This window comes from Pelobates fuscus, chromosome 4 (genome assembly GCF_036172605.1).
Source record: "Pelobates fuscus isolate aPelFus1 chromosome 4, aPelFus1.pri, whole genome shotgun sequence".
Lineage (NCBI taxonomy): Eukaryota > Metazoa > Chordata > Amphibia > Anura > Pelobatidae > Pelobates > Pelobates fuscus.
The window spans coordinates 199,491,385-199,511,841 of NC_086320.1; the positions used below are offsets into that span (position 1 = coordinate 199,491,385).

At 41.0% G+C, this 20,457-nt stretch overlaps 1 protein-coding gene across 1 annotated transcript in view; it reads left to right on the forward strand.

The window, feature by feature from the left end:
* Positions 1 to 17,978, forward strand: part of MYO10 (myosin X) — a 206,799-nt gene extending 188,821 nt beyond the window's left edge. The window contains exons 32-41 of the mRNA XM_063451846.1: positions 2,235 to 2,429; positions 2,971 to 3,128; positions 3,398 to 3,521; positions 11,246 to 11,543; positions 11,891 to 12,098; positions 13,343 to 13,479; positions 14,446 to 14,566; positions 15,092 to 15,544; positions 15,742 to 15,933; positions 17,725 to 17,978. Coding sequence (XP_063307916.1) covers positions 2,235 to 2,429; positions 2,971 to 3,128; positions 3,398 to 3,521; positions 11,246 to 11,543; positions 11,891 to 12,098; positions 13,343 to 13,479; positions 14,446 to 14,566; positions 15,092 to 15,544; positions 15,742 to 15,933; positions 17,725 to 17,835 — 1,997 coding nt within the window. The 3' untranslated portion in view covers positions 17,836 to 17,978. The remainder of the gene's footprint in view (positions 1 to 2,234; positions 2,430 to 2,970; positions 3,129 to 3,397; positions 3,522 to 11,245; positions 11,544 to 11,890; positions 12,099 to 13,342; positions 13,480 to 14,445; positions 14,567 to 15,091; positions 15,545 to 15,741; positions 15,934 to 17,724) is intronic.
* The last annotated feature ends 2,479 nt before the right edge of the window (positions 17,979 to 20,457 follow it).

Genomic DNA, 20,457 nt, shown 5'->3' on the forward strand with positions numbered 1-20,457 from the left:
GACTCTAAATGTGCATCCACGGAACGTCACCTTGCTGGCATGGAGTCCAATTGGGGGTGGAAAAGCTGCAGGGCAATCTCAAATGCTGATGCTCCCTCTGTTTTATTGCCTTTGCCCTCCAGCTACTACATATCTAGATTAAGTTTAGCACAACATTCAATTACATATTCTATGCCTAGTCAGACAAGAAGTATGTTTAACTATACCGCTATAGTATCAAAGCATGATAGTATTAATCGACTAATAACAGTATTAAAGCGACTAACTGAAATCTAGCCTGACCATTTACTATAACCAAACTGTACCAACATGTTTATACAGCTCTCATAATATGCATGCATAACCTGTAACATCTATAGACTAGCACAGGGGTAGGCAACCTTTTAGCAGTACTGTGCCGATATAGGATTGTGATGTCCCGTAGCGTGCCGGTCCTAATTTTTTAAATTGGGGTGTGTATGCTGCCGTATTCTGCTTGTGTTATTTATACAGTAATTGCTTTGTATCGTTGTATTTGTGCGTATATGAGCTATTATATTGTATATGTTCAGGAGTAGTTTGTGGTATCGTGTATGATACATATGAGTGTGGGCGGTGTATGGGGGCTGCTTGTGGAATTGTGTGTGTGGATGGATATGCCACATTGTGTGTTTGGTAGTGTGTGTGTATGTGTGGGGGCTGCTTGTGGTATTGCATGTGAGAGGCTGCATGTGGGGTTGTGTGCATGTATGTGGATTGTTAGCAGGTTACATTTGTGCAGATTGTATGTATGTTTGTTTGTGGGCTGTTCGTATTATTTGTATGAGGGGAGGGTTATTGTGTATTTCTGTGTACATCTAGCAGTGTGGGTTGCTTCCATGGGTTCCAGTGGGGACCAGGCTGGCCAGGTACAGGTGAAGGGCAGGAGCTGCAATATCCGCTGTGGGCTGCTCTTCCACAGTGTGGATTATTATTCACAAGTGCTGAGAGGAAGTGATCTGAGATCACTTACTCTATGTGCTGCAATGCATAAATTGAGGATTGACCTTCACCGCCTTTTCATATTAGCAGATATCTGAAGTTTCACTGGGACTCCTGATAGGCCAAAGCCTGTTTTGCTGTAGCAGCCTTGAGTGCCGTGTAAAGACACCTTGAGTGCCGTGCATGGCACTAGTGCCGTAGGTTGCCTACCCCTGGACTAGCATAAACATTGACCAAGCCTTATTACAGTACATACCCATTTTTAAAAGCCTAACTCAAGCTGCATAAGATATAAAAAAATTGTGCTGTTAATCTTTTGTCCCGCATGTTGCGCGAGGAAAATGCCTGAGGACTGCTTTCGGGGCACCTCATGCCTGCCTGTAATATCTATGTGCACTACAAAAATAAAGAATTAAAAAAAAAAAAAAAAAAAAGAAAGAAACATGTATATCTGACCTTATAGTGTTAAAACCACCAGGCTTTCCCCCCTTAAAAGTTAATAAAAAGGTACCTTATGTCCAGCACCTCGCAGGTCTGCAGGCAGCGGCCCAACCCCCGATCCACCTCCTTGCTGACATCATCAGAATTTTTTATTTTTAGCCAATCCAATGCTTTCCCTTAGGCAAGGAGGGGGGTAGGGTCAAAACGCTGGCTTGGCCAATCAGCACCTCCTCATAGAGATACATTGATTCAATTCATCTCTATGAGGAAAATTTGGTGTTTACATGCAGAGCATGGAGATGCTGAACGGCATTGATGCGCACTGTGCAGCACTGCCCCAGGAACCATTTTTGGTGGCCATCTGAGGAGTGTCCACTGGAGTTGTCCATAGGGGGCAGTGTAAACACTGCCTTTTCATTGTTTATAATTATTGAAGCTATTTGTGATTGAAGTGCACACTCTCACAGAAAACTATGAAGCTTTAAATGGGTCTGTGCACATTAGTTATTATTGGTCAGCTAGGAGGAAGCACAGTTTCTTCCTGTGATATCATGCCATGGGCTAAGGTTGACTTAGAGCTGCTGTGTGTTTGCAAATCACTACAAGTACACAACTGCTATATTTTACTTTTTAAATCTGAAAATCCAAATGTGCATTTTACAATTGCCAATTAATCCGAGCAAATATATTTGTTACTCAAAACGATTGCTGTCATAGCACAGATACCTAAAAATTCACTTTGAGATCTGTTTGCTATAGTTTTCTACATTTGTTGAAAACGTATTATTCAAACGTGTAAGCAATACGTTATTTTGACCTTTTTATTTCAATAGGGTGGTTACAGAAAGAAGTTAAAAATAGCCCTAAAATTCCTTCGTTGAAACTGAAGAAACGATGGTTTGTCCTTACCCACAATTCTTTGGACTACTACAAGAATTCAGAGAAAAGTGCTATGAAACTGGGCACCTTGGTGCTGAACAGCCTGTGCTCTGTGGTACAGCCTGAAGAGAAAATATTTAAGGAAACAGGTAAGTTGTTTTATCAAAGATTCACTTTATGTGCCATATGAACTCTCTCTGCTGCACAGGTTTAAATGTTATCACATTTGAATTATATGCAAAGCTATTCAATGTGGGCCTAAGTTGGACCCTAAAGAGTGCAGCATGCCGAATAAATCATTATGTTATTATCTATTGTTATTATCATGACATAAATCAGATATTTACTCATCCATAACAGCACCATGAATTCAGTTTTGTTTTACTATATGGCCATATCTGTGCCACTTTAAGTGCACTTACCTTGTCTGATGTTCTTGCTGATAAATGTAGCTTTTAAAGCTGTTGTGTAATCCAGTAATTCTGCTTTCTGCATCATGTAGAACCATTATTCCTGCAGTCTTTCTTCCCATGATAGACCCACCATGAGAACAGGCAACTTTATGATTATCTTCTACGTATCTCTCTATTTGTATTCCAATAACAGCAAAATATATGCTAATAGTAATGAACCACCACTTTATCTTTTCATGGTTTGTGTATTATGGTATAGTTGCCACTGTTGTTGCAGGATACTGGAACGTGATAGTGTACGGTCGCAAACACTGTTACCGCTTGTATACCAAACTATTAAATGAAGCCACAAGGTGGTCTAGTGCCATTCAGAATGTGATAGACACAAAGGCTCCAATTGACACGCCAACTCAACAACTAATTCAGGATATAAAGGTAAGATTTCTTCAATTTAAAAAAAGATCTGAGAAATAGTGATCAGTATAAATATTGTTTTATATAATTTTCTGTCAGTAATGCGTTATTGTATATGGTTACATATTTCCAGGCGTGATATCTTTGGTGAGCTAATTAGTGAAGACAATTGTGCTGCTGTTTTTCATACTACATGTAAGATGCAAGACAATGACAAGTGCCTTATTAGTACCTCTCCACACCAGAAATACAACAATAAGATTTATTGATATATTGGTGTCTTTTTATAGGAAAACTGTCTGAACACTGAAGTTGTGGAGCAGATTTACAGGCGAAATCCAATTCTTCGCTACACTCATCACCCTTTGCACTCTCCTTTGCTACCACTTCCCTATGGAGACATCAACTTAAACTGTAAGTGGTTATTTCATGAGTGCCAATAAATAGTGCCAAGGTTGATTTTCTGCATACACATCATCGGATTGGATGGGAGATGCAGAATGTGTTGCAAAGTCAGAGAGGTTAACTGGGCAGTGAATTGAAATGAAAGCCTTCCCCTGCTTCTCTCTCTGATTATTCTTAAGCATTATCATCAGGAAGATCATACATAGGCCTCAATTTAATACAGTTGGATAAGCTTTTTTTAGTCAATATTTTTGATTCACTTTTAAAATGATTTAATTATATAAAAAAAATATTTTGTATCATTTTGAGGTTTTTTTCTACATTGATATTTTTTATTATCAAAATAGATTTTTTTTTTATATTTTTTTTTTTTTTGTGTAATATTTTTTTATTAGGTTTTTCAATAATTTACACATTTTCAGAACATATTTGAACAATTTGAAACAGTTTTCTCAAATTTGCATAAAATCGGTTCAGAATACATGTACACATTCCTTACAAGACTTAGTTACACAAGAGGGTATATCGCATACACTGTAGTAGCTAACAGCTACCGGGTTTTAAGTCTGTGATCAACAGAAAGTCAAATCGTTCTCCTATAACTTTGTGCGAACTGTATGATATACTCTAACAGTGTTCTGTTATCAATTATGAAATGAACTAGTAAATAACAGTGGGGTGTTGGGGGGGGGGAGGGAGGGGGGTAAGAGAAGAAGGACCAGAGTATCAGGGGTTGTTGGTCAAGTTTCCATCAGGGACACGTATTCCAGTCGAGACTCCTAGTGAGTTACACCTTTGGATGCCTGTCTCCAGGCGTCCCATTTCTCCCATGCGTCCTGCCAGAACTGTTTCCCTTTCTTCATCTGCCGTGCGGCAATTTCATAGGATTTGGTGATTTCCACCATATCTAAGCACTTGTCAAGATCTGGGGTGTTTGCATTTAGCCACATTTTACTTATGGATGTGAGAGCTGTAATAATGATATGGTAAAGGAGATATAGGTCTGTTTTTTGTAGGTCTTGAGGTAGTGCTAATAATAGGAATGTTTCCGGGGAAAACTGTATATTATAACTTATGGATTTCCTAATAATACTTGAGATGCCTTCCCAGAAGGGTTGTAATTTTGGACACGTCCACCATATGTGGAGCATCGTACCGGGTTCTTTAAAACACCTCCAGCAGTTCCCGGACTTTCTTTTATCATATTTGTGTAGCGTTTGTGGAACTATGTACCAACGATAGAGTACTTTCCTACTCGTCTCTACATGTGATGTGTTAAGTGTGAGATGTTTATGGGCCTGTATAATTTTTAACCAGGTTTCATTTGATATATTCACGTGTAAGTCACGTTCCCAGGCTCGCACAAAGGGTAAAGTTTTAGGTAGTGTTTGAATTCTGGTTAGCTTATATAAAATAGAGAATAGCTTTTGTGGTTGCTGGTTAGCTACGCAAATTTTCTCTAGTGGTGGCAGGGGAGTTCCCTGTTTGTGCGTTTTGCCCTCCATGGTCTGTTTCCGCACCCATGAGTGCAGTTGTAAATATGTAAAATATGCTCTTTTAGGTAGACTAAATGTTTCAGAGAGCGATTCGTAGGGTAGTAGGCGGCCTTCTGGCATGATCTGGGATAGACACTTAATTCTGTGGTTTTGCCACAGGCCACTGTCAAATCCAGGGATAAGTTCCTGGAGTGCTTGTATTTGCAGTGCTGGGGAAATATATGATACCGGGTAGTGTTTTAGTACATATTTATCCCATACTGTGAGAGTAGCTGAGGTCGTGGGACAGACATGAATGGCTTTTGGTCTTTGATGTTTGGGGATCCAAGCCAGGGTTTGCAATGCCAATCCACCGGTGTTTACCCTTTCAATCTGGTGCCATGGTGGCATCGTGATGTGGTGGAATGTTCCTATGAGGGTACTCATGAGGGCTGCTGTGTAGTAACCTAATATTTCTGGAGCTCCCATCCCCCCTTCTTTAAAGGGCTTATACATGGTGGTGGCTGCCACTCTGGATCGCTTACCTCCCCAAATATAACTATTAAGCAAGCGTTGGGTTTCAGTGAAAAAACCCTTTGGTAAGCAAATTTGGAGTGTCCTGAATAGGTATTGTAATTTGGGCAATATCATCATTTTTATTGCCGCTATTCTGCCTGTCCATGAAACATATTTACCTTTCCACCCCTGTAGTTGTTGTTTGATATTACTGAGTAGCGGAAGATAATTTGCTTTATACAGTTTTTTAGTCGTTGGCGTAAGGTGAAGTCCTAGGAACGTTAAGTGGTCCCGTCTCCAGTCATAGGAGTAACTATTTTGTAGATTAGTGAGTTGGGTTGTCGTGAGGTTAATGCCCATGGCTTGCGTCTTACTAACATTGAGCTTATAGTAAGAGCATTGTCCGAACTTTGTTAGCATGTGTTGAAGAGAAGGCAGGGACTCCCCGGGGTTCGATATGGTAAGCATCACATCATCGGCAAACAGTGTGATTTTGTGCTCCTTCCCCCCTATTGTTATCCCCTTTATGTCTGGTGAGTCTCTTATACGTTGTGCTAATGGTTCTAGTGCCAATATGTACAGAAGTGGGGAAAGTGGGCAACCCTGTCTTGACCCATTGGAGATCTGGAAGGATTTAGAAGTGAACCCACCGTTGGCTATTTTCGCTGTGGGGCTGTCATACAAAGCAGATATCAGTGTTATTAGACTCTCCGGGAAGGCAAACTTCCTCAGCGCGGCCGTCAAGTATCCCCAGTGTAGCCTGTCAAACGCTTTTTCCGCGTCTAGTGACAATGCCACACTGGGTTCTCCCGATATTTGAATGTTGTGGAGGATGTTAATCAGTTTCCTAGTCCCATCTGAACCCAGCCGGCCCCGTACGAACCCCACTTGATCATCCCCAACTAGTTTGGGTATAAGTGTACCTAATCTATTGGCATAGATCTTGGCCAGTATTTTTAAATCTGTATTTAAGAGCGAGATGGGTCTTAAATTTTGGCATTTGTGGGGTGGTTTCCCAGGTTTAGGGAGAGTGGTTATATGAGCTAACAACATTTCTTGCGGTATTTTGCCTGTTTGGATGATTTCGTTGTAGAGTGTTTCTAAAAAGGGGGTTATGACATGAGAGAAGGTTTTGTAATAGGCGTTGGTAAAGCCATCTGGGCCTGGGGATTTCCCCTTCGGGAGGGTCTCAATAACTCCGGCTATTTCGGTCTGAGTAATGGGTTTCTCTAAGAAGGACCGGTCTATCTGTGAGAGTTGTGGTATATTTGCGCTTGCTAAAAAGGTGTCAATGTCCGAGGGGAGCGGTTGATATGTGTGACCATCTTTTTTGAGGTTATATAATTTATCATAGTAGTCTGCTAACATATCGTTTATGTCTTGGGGGTTATATACCCTATTTCCTATTGGGTTGATGAGAAACGGTATTTTTGAATTCAGTCTTTTCTGCCGCATGAGGGTTGCAGGAGCCTTTCCTGCCCTATTCCCCTGTGTGTATGTGCGGAGTCTTAGTCTGTGGGATATAGTTGCTGACGTGTGGACTTGAATATCATTTAACTGTTTTTTAATTTGGTCTATGCTCTGCTGAGTGCACGTTGATGGGTTTGTTATTTGTGTGTACGTTTCTTCCCTGAGGCGTCTCATGAGTGTTAAGTAGTGTGTTTTCGCCTGTTTATGTAAAAAGGATGCTTGGCTGATCAGAAGACCTCGAATAAAGGCTTTATGCGTCAGCCACGGTGTGGCTATGGAAGCCTCAGGAGTGTAGTTTATATCGAAGAACATTTCAAGTTCCTCAGTAAGTTTAGTGACAAATTCAGGATCGTGTAGGAGAGCTTCATTTAAGCGCCACGGCGAGGTTACCCGGGACTGGAATTGGTCTGGTAGGGACACCATTACCGGTGCATGGTCCGACCAAACTATGTTACCTATTTCACTGCCTAATGCGGTCGGCAATAAATCTCCTGAGACAAATATAAAATCTATTCTAGAATATGTTTTGTGTACCGAGGAGTAAAAGGTGAACTCCCGGTCGTTCGGGTGTTGCGTTCTCCACACGTCATATAGGTTGTGTTCCATAAGAATTTTTACTAACGTCGCGGCCTGTTTGCTCAATGTTTTGCACCTTGAGGAGTCAGCTGTTTGCGTGGTATCCAGTCTAGGTTGTAAGATGTGATTTAAATCTCCGCACAGAATTGTGGAGGAGGGGTATGTCTGGGGAATTTTATGTAATACTTTCTGGAGAAAATTTCTGTGGTCTGAGTTAGGGCTGTATATCCCCACCAACGTGTATAAAGCATTATTAATTTTACAATGTACAATTAAAAAACGGCCTTGCGTGTCTTTTTTAAGATGTAAGAGTTCAAATGTGATAGAGGTATGAATGAGTAACGATACTCCTCTTGACTTGGATGAATTAGTGGAGTGATATTGTATAGGGTATTCTTTGTTCGCAAATGCAGGAACTCTGTTATGTACAAAGTGTGTTTCCTGCACACACAGTATATCTGATTTAGTGCGTTTTGCGTCTTCTAGAAGGAGCCTCCTTTTGTGTGGTGTGTTTATCCCTCGGGCATTAATAGACATTATTTTCAACATTTGTAGTTAGGTACAGAGCATTGCGGTATGGATAGTATGGTATCTAACTGTTTTTCTCCTTCATACTGGTGGTGGAGCCTTTGCAATATTTTCCTCGGCAGACACGTGAGGCAGGGCCTTAGCCCAGTTAATATTAGCCCTGTGAACATAAGGAAATAGTGGTCCTGGGTTTGTTTCAGATGTGACCCTGGTAGATTGTGTGTCTGATCCCTGGAGATGTGGGGAGGGGGATGTGAACTGGGGAGGGAATTTATAACTATATACAGAGTGTCTCTTGTAGAGACAAAATGTGGGTGTACCACATCTGGGGGATGAAAGAGAGAACTCTCTACCATAACGTGGCTATTGGGCACCTATTGTACCATATCGGGGTGTATCCACCATAATATATACCCTTGTTATATAGTGTCTCATTTGACATTTAACACCAGTGTGGAGAGGGCTCATATAGTCCTCAGAGATTCATATGTCTTGTCAAGAAACCCAAATTAACCTTTTGCCTCCGCTGCTGGGTGGCGACTCGTGTTCGGCTCAGTTTGGGCGTACCTTGTTATAAACAATTTGTCATGCAGTTTCCCCATCCTCACATTAACATATATGCAAGTAACTTTACTCATTTGAGGTCCAAGTACTACTCCTATCACTAACATCCTCCCCCCTCCATTTAGCTCTCTACATAACATTCCTACCATATAATATAATCCATTCAACTAGGGGCCTGGGTCACAGGTCCCCTTTACCTTGTGGACATATAGAACCCGTAGGGCATGAGCAGTGAGCATTGTCATTTTGTAGAGCAAAGTTCAAAGTCCCGTTCATGGTGCGGGTGACTTGCCCGGTAAGCTTTGCTTTCTTCTCCGAATGAGAGTGATGTTCCAGGTGTCCGGTTGCCCAAAACAGAGGTTGTGGAGGCGATCTCGAGTAGCTGAACTCAGGGTATATCTCCTCGGCTAATAGTCCAGACCGGACCCCCCCGCGAGGTGTCACTGCTCTGCGCACGCTTCGTCACAGTGATGGCGGGAAGACCCGATCCGGAGTCTCGCAGCCACATAAGGAAGACCAGGTAACAAGGGGAAAAAAAAACAAACTTAACTCCACATCGAGTCTCCGTGCATATGGGTCTCTCTTATACTCGTATTTGAAGCTGGTGAATGTCATAATGTTCTTTTATTTCGTTGCTTCTCAGTGTCCATGCTCAGAAGGGAATGAATGGTCTTAGACCAGTAGTCGTCCGGTTTAGAGCTTGTCATGAGGTTTTTCCCAGTCCCGTTTCAGCGTGCCGGCTTGGTTTGTGGTAGTGGGCATCGGCTCCACCGGCAGGGCCCAGGCCAGCAGTTTCGTCACTCCTTCCGCAGGGTTGTTTAACACCGTCGTGGCGCCATCTTTTGTGACTATTAATTTAGTGGGGAATCCCCAGCGGTATCGAATGCCCTGCGACCGCAGCGTGTTAGTTACTTGGGAGAATTCCCTCCTTTTCTTTAAAGTGGCAGCCGACAAGTCTGCATAAATTTTGACTGTGGGGTATTCCGTTGGGGGTTTTGCTCGCATTCTGCTATTCTTTAATATGTGTTCCTTGATATGGAAATAATGAGCTCGGAGTAATATATCTCTAGGCACGGTTTGTGGAAGGTGCCGGGGTTTTGGTATGCGGTGTACCCTGTCCACTAGCAGCATGTCTGCCGGTATCTCTGGGGCATGAGCGTGCAACAGGTTTCTCACATAGGCTTGTAGGTCGTCATTTGCGATATTTTCTGGTACTCCGCGCAGACGAAGATTGTTTCGCCGTGAACGATCCTCCATGTCCGCTAGCTTGTCTTCCAGTCTGCTGATTTCTGTGGCCATCCGTTCCACATTTGTGGCCAGGTCATTGTGGGCCGTAGCGAATTCGTCGCATTTATCCTCCATGTGCGACGTCCGCTTACCCAGCTCTTGTAGGTCCTTACGTAGGGAGTCCGCCGTGTGCTGCCATGTGGTGACGAGCTTGTTAGAGAGAAGTTCCAAGGCCGCATTTAAGTCGGCTTTTGTGATTTGTGATGCGTCTTGCGTTTTCGCTCTAGTAGTAGCTTGTGCGGTATCATCCATTTCGGAGATCCCAGGCTCCATTGAGGCCTGCTCCGCCGGAGACGCCGGAGATGATTTCTGGTTAAAAAAGTTTAGCTTGTCCGGTTTCGCCGAGCTCCTCTTGTTCTTGGACTGAGACATTGTTAGAAAATAGTGGTGGATGCTATTTGTGTGGTTAGGATTGCATTAGATTAGGTGCCCTGATGCCGGAGCAAGGTTTCAAGCGGCCATCTTGCTCCGCGGTTAGCCACGCCCCCCTTTTTTTTTTTTTTTTATATTTTAATATTAAAAAATTATTTTTTGAACCCGAGCGATTAGCAGAAATGCCTTGCTCACCTTCCAATTGCTTGGGCATACCTGCCCCTTTTCTGGGTGGGTCCATCTTTTTTGGTGGTACCAATGATGTCACTAAAAAGAAAGCCCAGGCAGCACTCCAGGATACTGATGGTGTGAGTTTATTCATGGGAATACCAACCCACTAAAGATGCGACATCAGCTCACAAGAGGAACTTGTGTGCAGAGGCTCTTTGTTTCTAGTGATTCACGTCACTTGCCGCTTCCTTTTACTCCGCCCATCGACATCTTGCTTCACAGGATGCCAATGCTAAAGGATATGGGTTTGATTGCAAGATGAAAGCGAGATTTTAGCATAGCATAGGGCATCTGTATTCTAATAGCTGCATCCTGTGAGTTTCCTCCAGTACCACCTCCACCAGATACATGATACTTGGGAGGTACGACTGTCTATTGTTTTCCGTCAATATTATTCTGTAGTTGGGTCAATTGTAATTGTCAGCACCAGGCCCAATGGGCTCTTAATCTGTCCCTGCTGGAACCCTCAGTCTTTTACTGTATGTAGCTACACAAAAAGGAGAGATTAGAGATCCATGCTTTTGGATTCTTCTTGCATGTACCTACCTCTGAACAGACAACCAGGATCCTTTTAATTCTTTCTTTAAGCTTTGTCAATCATAAACTATGCAGGTCATTTTAAATACAAAGTTGTGCAAAGCATGTTTTGTTAAGTTTTTACTGTTGTGCAGTGTAAATATGTTGGTATAGTAATAACCTTTTATATGTTTGTAGTGCTGAAAGATAAAGGATATACAACATTACAAGATGAAGCAATCAAGATTTTCAATTCTCTGCAACAACTCGAGTCTCTCTCTGATCCTGTGCCAATCATTCAGGGCATACTACAGACTGGTCATGATTTACGCCCTCTGAGAGATGAGCTTTATTGCCAGCTCATTAAGCAGACTAACAAGGCTCACAATCCTGGCAGCACGGGCAACCTGTATCACTGGCAGATACTTACTTGCTTGAGCTGCACCTTCCCACCCAGTCGAAGCATCCTGAAATATCTGAAATTTCATCTTAAAAGGTGAGAAAATACTGACTATACTGACTACAAGATCTACACGTCAATTTTCAGTAGAATGTACACGTGTGCCAAATTCTTTCTTATAATAATAATAAATTAAAGAATAAAAATATTTTTTCTTTTACAAGTCTAGCTCATTGTTTAAATCAAAATATTATTTATTGCATTTATTTAATGATAAGGTTGTTTTCCTGATATATTGACATTTACTTATTACTTGGACATATGTCCTGGAGTGCCAAACAATTCACAATACAAATACCGCACTAGAACATGTCTTTATACTTACATCATGAATCAGCAACTTGCTTTGTCTGGTCTGTAAATGTAGTTTTTCTGCTACACAGAATACGGGAGAAATATCAAGGCTCAGAAATGGAAAAGTACGCAGTGTTCATCTATGAGTCATTAAAGAAAACCAAGTGCAGGGAGTTTGTGCCATGTCGGGATGAAATTGAAGCTTTAATTCAGAGACAGGAAATTACAACCACTGTGTACTGTCATGGCGGAGGAGCTTGCAAGATTACAATCAACTCCCACACAACTGCTGGAGAGGTGAGCTAGAGGAATATGATGTGATTATCAGCAGGGATAACTAACCTCTGCAACTTCACCTATTATTTGTTCCGTATTCAAAATCACTGGAGATAAGGCGAGGGTTCCTAAAATTGTTACGAATGGAAAAGTAGGTCAACGTTCTACATGTGGAGAAAGCAGTCGAAATGTTCTATTGGTTTGTGCCACATTTTCCTCTCACTAATTATATGTATGCAGAAATATGTTTGCCAGGTTACTAGATAGAGAGAGGGAGAAAGCACTAGAATTCGATAGTTAAGAAGTGTCTCACTTGACAATTTCAAATACAAGAAATAAGGAGCTTGTAGTAAAATGTTAGATGTTATGCATTTGACATTTGCAAATGAGCAGTTTTACATTAACTAAAATATCTGTTTTACCATAATAACCACTGCATGTCACTGGGTGGTCAGATTACCTTGAATCACTGGCACCATTTCCTGGTTTAATTTTGAACAGTTTAAATAAAAAGAGGGTTTTCCCTAAGACCAGGCACTTCCCCCATTAACACTCCTGCATTTTCATTGTATTGTGTCCAATCTGAATGACTTTGATTGGCTGAGAGTGCTAAGGTTATGTTAGGCCAGCATTCTCAGCCATTCAGTTGGATGAAGCGCAGACTAATATTGTGGAAGTCTTATCTCCTGTTTATCAATGCAGCCAAGATAGGGGAGGTCCTTCAGAGCTGGAAGGAGCCTCAATTTATATCAAACGTTTGGTTTTCCTTTCCTTATGCCCTTAATGTCCTTAATAATTCTGCTCCCTCCTTCTTGCAACTTGCTTTTATTTATATTTCTTATCTTTTCTTCTTTGTGCTGAAATACATTATCTTGTAGCAGCCATTTTGTTCCCCCTAATTTCACTGATGGATTGTGGCAAACTTTTATTGCCAGCTGAGACAGAACATGGTTTAAACTCCGCCCACTGTCATGTTTATTCAGGTAAACATAAAGAAAATGAATCTATTTTTTCCTTATGTATTTTATAAAAACTGGACTACTCAGTGTATTGAGTTTGAGCCTCTTTGAATGGGACAATATAAAACTGGAAGATTGCGCCATGGGACTTTAGGCAGCATAAACAAGTACACCTGCTCATAGCCTTTAACTAATACAATGCAAGTGGCTGTAAATGATCATTATAAAAGTACACAGTAGTAGTAGTAAAAAAGTTTTTTTGCTCACAGTACACATTCTAATTCATGTTTGTTATTTTGTGTGTAGGTGGTGGAGAAACTGATTCGAGGACTGGCCATGGAAGACAGCAGAAATATGTTTGCTCTTTTTGAATACAATGAGGTGACAGATAAAGCCATTGAAAGCAGAACCATTGTGGCTGATATACTGGCTAAATTTGAAAAGTAAGGTTACCCTAATACATAATTAGTTCTTTATGTATGTGCACTTTGTGTCCCACCCAGAATTACCTAATTAGACTTGATCACCTTTTCTCAATGCTAAATACAGTACAATTTAAAAACTTGCAATTCTGTAAAATTTGATATCAAAGTAGCAAAGTTGGGTGGAAAAAGCTTGCTTTCCCATGCCTGCAATTATTGCATCATACAACAGCACCGTATTTCTTTTCAGGAGATAATATAAAGGAAAGGACAGTATACCATTTACTTTTCCATTAATTTGAAAAAAAACAGCAACTGTAATTAGTGATATACTGTATACAAATTCTGTTGAACCACCATGTGCTTATATATATATTTGTGATATGTCTCGAACGATTTCTTTATGTGTAGCTTCTTTTCGTGTGATGTAATCCCACAAAGAGAAATTCTTCATCTTGGGAGATGGTTCCCTTCCTTGTCCATTGTACACCCGATCAATCATTCCTGTTTGAATCTTCTTGGCCCTTCTCTCACCTAGTTTGTGTGCTTGTTGCATCAACCTCCCAAGGATATTTCTGCTGCTGTTTGTCTATTTTTTGTCTCTTATCTTCTTGCATAGTGTCTCTACCCAGTCAGAACATGCAGTAAAATGAGCAAAGATAGTAATGTTTGCCATGCCAGTGGAATGGTATGGCTTTTGCAGGGGCACTCCAGGCTGGTGATGACCTCCAACTAACAGAATAACAGAAAAATGTAGCTCTTTATAGATATCAGAAAGATATAGCGATCAGTAATCATCTATAGTAGTTCTATTATTCCTGAAACTCAGACTCCAGTGATAGTTCTTGATTTTGTTATAAATTACTTGGTTATTAAAGGACATGTATAGTATACTGTTTAAATTATCCTATTTGCCACACTGTGTATATACAGTTAAGGTAATCTTGTCTTATCATATAGAATAATGTGTTTCTACCTTTTCTACAGGCTTGCTGTGAGCAGAGACGCTGGAGATAAGCCCTGGAAATTCTACTTCAAACTCTACTGCTTCCTGGACACAGACCATGTGCCAAAGGACAGTGTGGAATATGTGTTCATGTTTGAGCAGGTAAGGACAATACGTGGGAATGGCTTAGCAACGTTTCTAGTGTTTACCTACAGCCTGGAGAGTGTCATTAATTATTAACCCATTCATTGTCAAAATGAAGCACTGGTCAGTCATCCATAATTGAAAGGGATAGGTGACGGCTTTTGTAACTACATGCCATTTTATTTTAAACAGTGAGATCTTGAAGTGAAGCATCCCATTTACATATCATTTTTTTTTTTTAAATCAAATTTGCTTCTCCAGTTGGCACAACTCTACCCTTCTTTAGCCTAACTACTGCAGATATTTAAAATTTCTAATAAAGCACCTATTGTTGCAGTCAGAAATACCCCTGTTAATATCTGGAGTTAAGTGTAAGTAAACAAGCAAAACATAGATCTATTAGATGCTTTGCACATATAAATGTATGTCATTTTTTGTTTGCCTAATTCATACAGTCATAGAATCTCTTTGAATTCCCAATAAAGAAAGTGTATACCACCGGTTTGTGCAATGTTTTCCTTATCGGTATATATGTTCCATTAGGCACATCAAGCAGTTATCCGTGGTCAGTATCCTGCACTCGAAGAATCTCTGCAGTTCTTGGCAGCTTTGAGGTTACAGTATTCACAAGGAGACTACAGTCTACACTCCATTGTACCAGAGATGGAAGAGTTTTATCCCATGCAGAAACTGAAAGCTCGAATTTCTCAGTCCACCAAATCATTTACACCCTCTGAACGAACAGAAAGAAAGAGGTCTAGTTTCTTAGAAGGGACATTGAGGAGAAGCTTTAGAAGTGGCTCCATCAGCAAGCAGAAAATGGAAGAGGAGCAGATGCAGGATATGTGGGTAAAGGAAGAGGTTCTCTCAACGAGAGCCAACATTATTGACAAGTGGAAAAAGTTACAGGGTATAAGTCCAGAACAGTGTATCTCCAAGTACATGGTTTTGATAAAGGAATGGCCTGGCTATGGATCAACACTATTTGATGTTGAGGTGAGAATTTAAAACTATTGTTTAAAAATATTTAAAATTATTGCTTAATTGTCACACCCCCCAAATAACCCAGTGTTGATTGAAATCTTCCAAACTCAACAACTTTTATTGTTAAAGAAAATTGTAACAAATCGTGGTTGACTGCTATTTAGATAGTAAAAATACATTGTTTTTACATTTTCTTTTATGTTCTTTAGTGTAAAGAAGGTGGATTTCCACAGGAGCTGTGGTTAGGAGTCAGTGTTGAAGCGGTTTCTGTGTACAAGAGAGGAGAAGGACGACCTCTAGAAGTGTTTCACTATGAGCAGATTTTGTCTTTTGGGGCTCCATCTTCAAATACCTACAAGATAGTAGTAGATGAGCGAGAGCTTTTATTTGAAACAAGCGCGGTAAGTCAGATAATGATTGTAAAGCCTCATTATATTGGTATTGACATTGACTGTTCTTTAATTTACCAGTCTTATTCCCACTAATACTAGAAGTACTGTACATAGAAGGTAGAAATCAATGAAATTATGAATTCCTGTCCAATCCCTTCTGCACTTATCACTAACGCAGGGCTTGACAAATCTCAGGTGCTAGGTCGCCATGACGATTAGTAATTTGCCCTAGCGTCTGTCTATTTGTCAGCCGTTCCGCATTGGCCACCTTAGGGCACGCCCCCTCTCCCCAGATTGGAAGCTGTGAGGAATGGAGGCGGGAAGCGAGGAAGCTGTAATCTTCCTGCTCTTCTAGTTCTGCTCCCGGGGTGCTAGGATATGATGTTGCTTCAGTCCCGGCATTATTAAACAGCGCAGGAGAGAGCAGAGCAATAAGAGCATGAAGATTACAGGAGGCACACTAGACCGCAGGCAGAGAATTCACTCCAGTTCTCCCAAAGGTTGGTGTAAATTGAATTAAAACAAATAATATTGTGTGAGTGTGTGAGACGATGCGTCTGTCAGTGAGTGTCTGACTATCCATCAATCAGTGTCTGTCTGTCTGTGAGTGTATCTCTGTCAGTGTGTGTGTCTGTCACCGAGTATATATGCGTCTGTCTATCAGAGAGTGTGTGTGTGTCTGTCTGTCATTGGGGGTGTGTGTCTGTCTGTGAATGTGAGTGTCTGTAGGTGAGTGTGCCTGTTTAGGGAATTGGCCCCACCATCCGATTACATGGAAAAGGTGTTTTACTCAACTTTTTCCTTGCCGGTCTCACTGTGAGTGGCCCCACTTCCACTACTGAGATAATCAGTCTTGATGATCTAGGCCAGGGGTAGGCAACCTTCGGCTCTACAGATGTTTTGGACTACATCTCCCATAATGCTTTTACATCCATATTGCTGGCAAAGCATCAAGGGAGATGTAGTCCACAACATCTGTAGAGCCGAAGGTTGCATACCCCTGATCTAGGCCAATCCAATGCTTTTCCATAGAAAGCATTTGGAAGCTATGGCATACGTGCATAAAAATGCTGCGCCAATCAGTATCTCCTCATGGAGATGCAACTAATCAATGTATTCCAATTGGGAACTATCAGCCTCTACACGCCTCTACACTCTGCAGCACTGGACTAGCAAGCACCTCTAGTGGCCGTCTGAGTGACTGCCACTAGAGGTGTTAACAGACAGCAAAGTAAACACTGCCTTTTATCTGAAAAGCCTACAGGCACAGGCTATAGACACGAGAACCACTTCATTAAGCTTTAGTAGTCCTAGTAACTATAGTGTCCCTTTAAGAATTTTTTGGCGTTGTTAGTTAAAAAAAAACATGGGAATGTCTGGGTTACAAAATGAATGTATTGTAATTAATGTCTACAAGGCAGTTGAACAAAATGCATTTATTAGTTTTTTTTCTAAAAGTGAGCTGAAGTGGTTTTGTTGCTTTAACTGACAATTTATCTTAAAGTTTAAAAAAAAAAAAAAACCTTAACAATAGGGAAAACTGAAAAAAAGGGGTAAAAAAGTGTTGAAGATGACCAGGATACACCACCAGTTCTATTGTAGTGCTCTACAGCTCGCCTCCCTACTGTGCACTACAGTCCCTTTCACTTCTCCCCTTTGTACCAGAGCGCCACTACTTTTACTGTCTGAATCATAACCTCCTCATATCTGCTCCTTGCACTGCGTTCCTCAACCATGGATACACTTCCTGTAACACTAGTGTTTTAATTTTCTTTTCTGTTGCTTTTTCTCTTATGAAAGGTGGTTGACATTGCTAAACTAATGAAGGCCTACATCAGCATGATTGTGAAAAAGCGGTACAGTACTACACGCTCAGAGAGCAGCCATGGAAGCCAAGCAAGCTCCCGGTGAACACAGGATCTGTGACCCACATATCCTCTTTTATATACAGGAGATGCGCTCCTTACAAACATCAGGGCACCCAGACCTTAACTTCTTGGCCTTGGCAAATTCAACAACCAGGGAGTTCCAGTGCCTAACATATTTTACCTGCCAGCGCCATTGTCCAAGCTTTAATACTTCACATTGCCTTACAATGTCTAACCCACTGCCTTCCGTGCAGTGTGTAGTGCCTACAGACTGCATTTGCAAATCGACCTCTTCACTGGAGATAGGACATGCTGGTTTTCTCAAGAAAAAAAAGAAAAAAGACGAAAAAAGTATTGGTTTGTGGAAAGCTGCAGGCAGCCTTCCGGACGACTGGTTTATTAGGAGAACACATGCATTGAGGTTCAGTGTCTCTGTTTTTGTGTTACAGTTTGTCAAGTGTAAATCCTAATTTTATTACCATGTTTTAAAATATGGAACAGTGATGTGCAAAGATGTTTATGCAATACATTTTTCTCAAAAGTGGGTGCTTTGGACTGTGTTTCGAATAGTGCCAGTCCCAGTTTATACAGCCTTGTATGCCATGATTCATTTAAGCAGTATGCAATCTTGTCTACTGTATTTAGCCCTTTCAGGAACACAAGGGTATTAGAAGGTGTGCTCTCCTCAAGAATGCAAAGGGTTACATTAAGAACATCACGTACCGTTTTTGAACTGAATAGGGCAAGCTGTATCTCTTCTAGTCCTTGTCAGACTGGATTTCCCATCATCCCTAGCTGTGTGGTTGGTTGCTTTATGATGGGAATGATAGTGCAATGGCTGCAGCTTTTTTTAGCCCTGTTTTAGAAAATAAACAGTATTTAAAATCTGCCTTAGTATGAAGATACAAGCAATATTCTCATAGCACTTGGATTAGAAATATTTCCTCTACTTGATATACCGTTTGCCACAAAGCTGTTGTCAAAAAGTAATTGTAAATAGGCAAATAAAAGCAAGCGGTTTATTTTTATATGAGAAGTTTGAATATGAAGAGAAAATATTGAATTAACAGATTAACATCAGCATTCTCTTCTTATTTCAGTGAAACTGTTTAACAATTGAAAATATTTGCTTATTGTAAAATAAATATTTGTTAATAAAGTATTGTATTTAACTTGATTTAGTAGGACATTTTTTATTGTGTGTATGTGTTCTCTGTTGGTATTACACTTGGTATTTGTGTGTGTACTCTGTTCAAAAGCTCTAGTAATCCTTAAAGGACGGAGGCAATTGTACAAGTTCTGATCAAAACAAACCCTAGAATTTGACTATATGTCTGTTCAACCATAATTAACCTCTTTCCTATTAAGTGTGTCCACACTTATTATATATACTTTTGTTCAGGAAAAACAGGGCTTTCACTTTACACCACATATTTGTATATGAAACATAATTTTATATGTCTAAAATCTAAAAAGGTGTGAGAAATTAAGAATTTAAAGAGGGGGTACTTTTTTTTCCCTATGACTGTATACATTAAATAAATTCACTTGTTTAAAAACCTACAACAGTGTTTCCTTCCTGGAATACTACACCCTGGGTTTCAAATACGTTATTGCCACCCTGCATTTGGCAATATATGTACAAATTTGGAGCCAGTCTCTGAAGGGCTACAGGTAAAGGTGAGCATGTGCATGGGCCAGCAAGGGGATGAAGGCAGTGGGTAAGAGGAAATGTTTTTTTTTTTTTTTTTTTAAACACCAATATGCACAGAGAGAAGGGAGAGGGAGCACAAACTGGGAAGGAAGAACCTTGCTCCCCTTGTAAATTAAATTAGAGGGGCAAAGGTTTAAAAATAATATCAGGAAGTATTACTTTACTGAGAGGGTAGTGGATGCATGTATTAGCCCTCCAGCTGAAGTGGTAGAGGTTAACACAGTGAAGGAGTTTAAGCGTGCATGGGATAGGCATAAGGCTATCCTAACTATAAGATAAGGCTAGGGACTAATGAAAGTATTTAGAAAATTGGGCAGACTAGATGGGCCAAATGGTTCTTATCTGCCATCACATTCTATGTTTCTTGTAGGCACTTTGCCTGCAGCACAAAGATTTTGATGTCTGTGTGCATTACGCGCTGACAACAGACGTAATTTATGCACACATTTTACATTAGACAGCCTGGGTTAATTAAGTTTGTTTGACCATTTATCTATTACCAATATGTATGAATGTGTTCCAGTCCAGGCAATACCTATTATCATTAAAGGGAAACTCCAGTGCCAGAAAAACAATCAGTTTTCCTGGCACTGCAGGTCCCCCTCTCCCTCCCACCACCCAATCCCCGGTTGCAGAAGGGGTGAAAATCCCTTCAGTAACTTACCAGAGGCAGTGACGATGTCCCACGTCGCTGCTTCTTCCCCCGCCGCCGCTCCTCCCTGTAATTGCGTCAGCCGGTGGGCGAGACTGATCCCGCCCACCAGCCGGGGAGACCTAATGCCGCGCATGCGCATTAGCGCTCCCCATAGGAAAGCATTGCTTTTCAATGCTTTCCTATGGGGAAATGAGCGACGCTGGAGGTCCTCACACAGCATGAGGACGTCCAGCGACACTCTAGCACGGGTTTTCTGTGCTGTGGACAAGGAAGTGCCCTCTAGTGGCTGTCTACTA